Source organism: Pseudophryne corroboree, chromosome 1, assembly GCF_028390025.1.
Source record: "Pseudophryne corroboree isolate aPseCor3 chromosome 1, aPseCor3.hap2, whole genome shotgun sequence".
Lineage (NCBI taxonomy): Eukaryota > Metazoa > Chordata > Amphibia > Anura > Myobatrachidae > Pseudophryne > Pseudophryne corroboree.
Genome location: NC_086444.1, coordinates 998,104,189 through 998,110,188, shown reverse-complemented (window position 1 = coordinate 998,110,188; position 6,000 = coordinate 998,104,189). Strand labels below are relative to the sequence as shown.

Genomic DNA, 6,000 nt, shown 5'->3' with positions numbered 1-6,000 from the left:
TGTTTGCCACTGACTGCTATCATAGCGCTGCTGGCTACCTGGTGTTATTTACACTGGCCCTCATTCCGAGTTGTTCGCTCGCAAGCTGCTTTTAGCAGCATTGCACACGCTAAGCCGCCGCCTACTGGGAGTGAATCTTAGCTTAGCAAAATTGCGAACGAAAGTTTCTCAAAATTGCGAATAGAAATTTCTAAGCAGTTTCTGAGTAGCTCGAGACTTACTCTGCCACTGCGATCAGTTCAGTCAGTTTCGTTCCTGGTTTGACGTCACAAACACACCCAGCGTTCGCCCAGACACTCCCCCGTTTCTCCAGCCACTCCCGCGTTTTTCCCAGAAACGGCAGCGTTTTTTCACACACACCCATAAAACGGCCAGTTTCCGCCCAGAAACACTCCCTGTCAATCACACAACCATCACCAGAACGAAGAAAAAACCTTGTAATGCCGTGAGTAAAATACCAAACTTCTTAGCAAATTTACTTGGCGCAGTCGCAGTGCGAACATTGCGCATGCGCAGTTTGCGGAAAATCGCTGCGATGCGATGAAAAAGAACGAGCGAACAACTCGGAATGAGGGCCACAGTGCACTAATCACCGACTTCTATACTGTGGTGGCCTGTTGCTGAGTGGAGAACATTGCAGCCTGCTGTGTTGTGTTATTGGTATCCTGCTGTGACCGTATAATAATGAGGTAGAAAGAACAGCAGCAAAACGTGTCTACCCCCTCCCCACTGTCTGTACTGTAGTAACCAGGGATGGCCATGGGCCATCGATGATTCAAAATAATCGATGGTCTGGTGCCGATGGCCACTCTCAGTTTCGCCATCGATGGCGAACACACCGATTGCCATCCCTAGTACTAGTAACGCAGCGGCAGCACAAGGCTGTTCCCGAACCCTTAGCAAGTGTGTCCTGTGCGGGCTCCCGTTCTTGTAGTCCGGCAGTCCTGTTCCGCGTTTCCCGTCCTCCTCCTCCTACTGACTGTGGTAGTGTCACCCTCTGCCCTAGGTGTGTGCTGCCTAATACTGTTGCCGCCTGAGCTGCTGCTGCTTCTGTCATGTCATGGTACGTTCAGTCTCTCACTGTCTGTATGTAAACACACAGCCGCTGTCTCACTGGTGGGAGCATCTGCATGCTGAGAAGGTCCCACAACAGCAGCGTAGGTGCAGGTTGCAATATAGCCTACATTATATATCGCCCAACAAATTGCTAAAGCTCACTGTCTACTGCAGATGGTATACAAGACTGCTTACAGTACTACTGTCTGTTTATACCCTGCTGTTATACATATATATTAATTATAGAATGATCGGGATAACTGTTAGTTACCAAAATAAAATAAAAAAAACCTACTTAATGTATGTGACACGCAACCTGGCAGATTATTTTAAACAAATTACAAGTGCGTGTCAAAATTATTTAGTTATACAAGGGATGGACATCGAAAGCAAACCATCATATGATGGCAATGCTTCCGCCATTGAAACATTCGATGCGATGGTTACTAACCCTCGCATCAGAAGTATTAGATGGTGGAAACTATTTATATGACTAGCGCATGCGCAAAAGCCTGCATTTCCGTTGGCAAGGTGGGAATTGGGATCGGGGGCAGGGCCAGACTCTGAGCAACATATTACTTTATCACTGGACATTGTGTGTATAATATACATATATAATATACACACACAATGCCCAATGATGAAGTAACATTGCCCCCACAGTGCCAGATATACAATGCCCCCACAGTGCCAGATATACATTGCACCCACACTTTTGCATTAAACTTGCCTTAGGAGGGAAAATCAAACTTTCTCTTACGTCCTAGAGGATGCTGGGGTCCATATTAGTACCATGGGGTATAGACGGGTCCACCAGGAGCCATTGGCACTTTAAGAGTTCAATAGGGTGGGCTGGCTCCTCCCTCTATGCCCCTCCTACCAGACACAGTTTAGAAAATGTGCCCGGAGGAGCCGGTCACAGTTAGGGGAGCTCTACAGAGCTTTCTTAGAAAAAGTTTATTTTAGAGTTTATTTTTATTACAGGAGGCTGTTGGCAACAGCCTACCTGCAACAAGGGACTGAGGGGGGGAGCAGTGTCCGCCCTGTGGGGTCTGAGCCACTGTCTCCGCTGACTGAACATTGAGCTCCAGAGGGGACAGATTGCGCCCCGCCACAGGGGAACGCTCGCCCCAGCAGCCAGCCACCACCCCCTTGCAGAGCTTAAGTGTGGCGAGTGAGTCACTGTCCCCCCTCACAAGCGGGGGGTCAGTGTGAAGATGGCGGCTTAAGGGTAGGAGCGCAGTATTAACTGCGCTCCCGGACGGCTCAGCAGTCCTTCGGTGGGGCGCCCTGAGCCAGCACCTGACCCTACACTGACCAAATCAACCCTGTCGGGGTCTGTGGATCTCAGCCAGCACAAAATCCTCAGGCCAGTATAATCTCAGAAGAGCGGGAAGACAGCGCCATTAAGGGGGTGGAGCTTCTCCTCAGAGCGGACCCAGCAGTGTTCAGCGCCATTTTCCTGCCTGCAGCTCACTGCCAGTGGATGAACAGGTCCCTCCAGAGCACCTCCAGCTATCTGTACGGTACCAGGGGGTTGTGGAAGGGAGGGGAGGCTGTGTAAAGACTGTGTCACCTATTAAGGGATACGGTCAGCGCTGGTTTAGGGTCTCCCTATACCTATAATAGCGCTGTGTGTGGGTTGGCTCCAATCTCTGTGTCTCTCTGCCATTCTTGGGGGGGAAACTTTGTCTGCCCAGTACCCTGTGTGTATGTGGGGTGATTGGTGTGTATTTGCAAACATGTCTAGAGACTCTGTTTCATATGCTGCAGAGGATTTATCTTCCCAGGAAGATCCCATCCCATGTCATCAGGATTGCCCTGTTGTAGCGCAGATCCCAGCTAGAGAGCCGGAATGGTTAGCCTCTCTTAGGGGGACTATTTCTCAGATTTCAGATAGGGTTGCTAGAACTGAGCATGCAACTCAGGTACTGTAATCCTCTATGGTTGTATGGTCTGATACTGCTTCCTCGGGGTCCCCTGCGGTACATTCTCACAAACGTGCACTTGCCAAGATTATGCAGGATGACACCGATTCTGACACTGCAGGCGGTGATGGAGATGTGTCGAGGGGGACGGCGTCACTTGCTAAGGGGGTGCAGTTGATGATTGAAGCCGTGAGGGAGGTGTTACACATTACTGACACAACTCCTGAGCAGGTTGAGGAGGCCTTTTTCACGGACAGTAAAAAGCCCCCCCTCCTCACCTTCCCAGCATCTAAGGAATTAAACGCTATCTTTGAAAAAGCCTGGGAAAATCCGAAGAAAAAATTCCAGATCCCTAAGAGGGTCTTGGTTGCTTTTTACCTTCCCAGAAGAAGATAGAAAAAAGTGGGAGTCTCCGCTGATTGTCGACGTCTCTGTCTCCAGGCTGTCCAAACAGGTGGTATAGTCCCGGGATCTACCGCGTTGAAGGACCCGGCAGATCGCAAGGTGGATGCTACGCTAAAATCCATTTACACGGCTTCAGGGGCTATACTGCGGCTTACTATAGCCTTTGCTTGGATTTCTAAAGCTATTGCCAGGTGGTTAATCACTCTGCGGGAGGAATCGACTACGATGGATAAAGGTGACGTTGATTTATTTTTACGTAATATTCTGGATTCTGCTTCCGCTGGCTCCCAGAACCAGAAGCCTGCTTCTGATACCCCTAAGTCCTCCGCATGACGGTGGACAGCTAGGCCTGGAGGAAGGTCAGGTGGGGGCAAGACTTCGGCATTTCAGCCACGTCTGGGTGTCGTCTGGCCTGGACCCCTGGGTACTGGATATAGTGTCCAGAGGGTACAGGCTGGAGTTTCAAGATCTCCCACCTCACCGTTTCTTCAGGTCAGGCTTACCAGCTCTGCTGGCAGACAGAACAATTCTTCTGGAAGCTATCCAAAAATTGGTGGTGTCCAGGGTCATTGTTCCAATTCCACCTCATCAGTGGAACAAAGGTTACTATTCGAACCTTTTCGTGGTACCGAAGCCGGATGGTTCGGTACGGCCAATTCTGAACTTAAAATCTTTGAACCCCTACCTCAGGGAGTTCAAATTCAAGATGGAGTATCTGAGAGCTGTCATCTCAGTTCTGATGGACGGGGAGTTCCTGGTGTCCCTGGACATCAAGGATGCGTACCTCCACATTCCCATCTGGTCTCCACATCAGGCATATCTCTGATTTGCACTGTTTGACGATCACTATCAGTTTCAGGCGCTGCCGTTTGGCCTCTCCACAGCACCAAGGATCTACACCAAGGTGATGGCGGAGATGATGGCTCTCCTGCGCAAGCAAGGGGTGAACATAATTCCATATCTGGACGATCTCCTGATCAAGGCGTCGTCCAGGGAGAAGTTGTTTTTGCGATCAATTGCTCTCACGACACATCTGCTCAAGGAACACGGTTGGATCCTGAACCTTCCAAAGTCTCATCTGGAGCTGGACTGGCCAAGGAGGGCTTGGTACGCGGATCTACTAGATCTTCTGCTGGAAGATCCAAGGCATTTACCGCTTCGGGAGGATCTGCTACTGCAGGGGCCATTCGCTTATCAAGACTTACCATGGCTACGTTTGACGGCATGGCGGTTTAACGGCAGATCTTAGCTCGGAAGGGTATCCCAAGTGAGGTCATTCCTACCCTGATACAGGCTAGGAAGGGGGTAACGTCTAAACATTACAATCGCATTTGGAAAAAATATGTTTCTTGGTGTGAGTCCAAGAAGTTTCCTGCGTGGCGTTTCAACTGACATTTTCTCCTTTTCCTGCAAGCAGGGGTGGATATGGGACTGAGATTGGGCTCCATCAAGGTCCAGATCTCTGTTTTGTCCAGCTTCTTCCAAAAACAATTGGCTTTCCTCCCTGAGGTTCAGACCTTTTTGTAAGGGGTTCTGCACATCCAGCCTCCCTTTGTGGCGCCAACGGCACCCTGGGATCTTGATGTGGTATTGCAGTTCCTGCAGTCGGATTGGTTTGAGCCTCTACAGGAGGCTAAAATCAAATTTCTCACGTAGAAGGCAGTCACTTTGTTGGCCTTGGCTTCTGCACGACGCGTGTCGGAATTGGGGGCTTTATCTTGTAAAAGTCCCTATCTGATCTTCCATGAAGACAGGGCGGAACTTAGGACTCGTTCGCAGTTCCTGCCTAAGGTTGTATCGACTTTCCATATCAACCAACCTATTGTGGTGCCAGTGGCTACTGACTCTTCAAACGCTTCAAAGGCCTTGGATGTTGTAAGGGCTTTGAAGATTTATGTGAAAAGGACGGCTCGTCATAGGAAAAGTGACTCTCTGTTTGTCCTCTATGATCCCATGAAAATTGGGTGTCCTGCTTCTAAGCAGTCGATTTCACACTGGATCAGGTTCACTATCCTGCATGCTTATTCCACGGCAGGATTGCTGTGTCCAAGATCTGTAAAGGCCCACTCTACTCGTAAAGTGGGCTCATCCTGGGCGGCTGCCCGGGGTGTCTCGGCTGTACAACTCTGCTGAGCAGCTACTTGGTCTGGGTCGAACACGCTTGCCAAGTTTTACAAGTTCAATACTTTGGCCTCTGATGACCTCAAGTTTGGTCAAGCAGTTTTGCAGGAGCCTCCATGCTCTCCCTCCCGTACTGGGAGCTTTGGTACATCCCCATGGTACTAATATGGACCCCAGCATCCTCTAGGACGTAAGAGAAAATAGGATTTTGGTTACCTACCGGTAAATCCTTTTCTCGTAGTCCATAGAGGATGCTGGGCGTCCACACAGCGCTGCGTTTTCCTACATTGGTTTTATGGTTCAGTACTGCCTGGTTCCTAGGTAAGTTCTGCGTTATTTACTGTTTCAGCTGTTGCTGAGTTGTTCCGGCATGTTAGCCGGTTTTGCCTGTTGTGTGAGCTGGTATGAATCTCGCCATTATCTGTGTAATTCCTTCTCTCGAAGTATGTAGTCTCCCCGGGCACAGTTTCCAGACTGTCTGGTAGGAGGG

The 6,000-nt window shown here is 49.8% G+C and overlaps 1 protein-coding gene across 1 annotated transcript in view; it reads left to right on the top strand.

Annotated features, from left to right (window-relative positions):
- The first annotated feature begins 856 nt into the window (after window positions 1-856).
- The window catches only part of CBR4 (carbonyl reductase 4), an 80,863-nt gene continuing 75,719 nt past the window's right edge, over window positions 857-6,000 (top strand). The window contains exon 1 of the mRNA XM_063948675.1: window positions 857-1,063. Within this exon, the coding sequence (XP_063804745.1) occupies window positions 1,061-1,063 (3 nt within the window). The 5' untranslated portion in view covers window positions 857-1,060. The remainder of the gene's footprint in view (window positions 1,064-6,000) is intronic.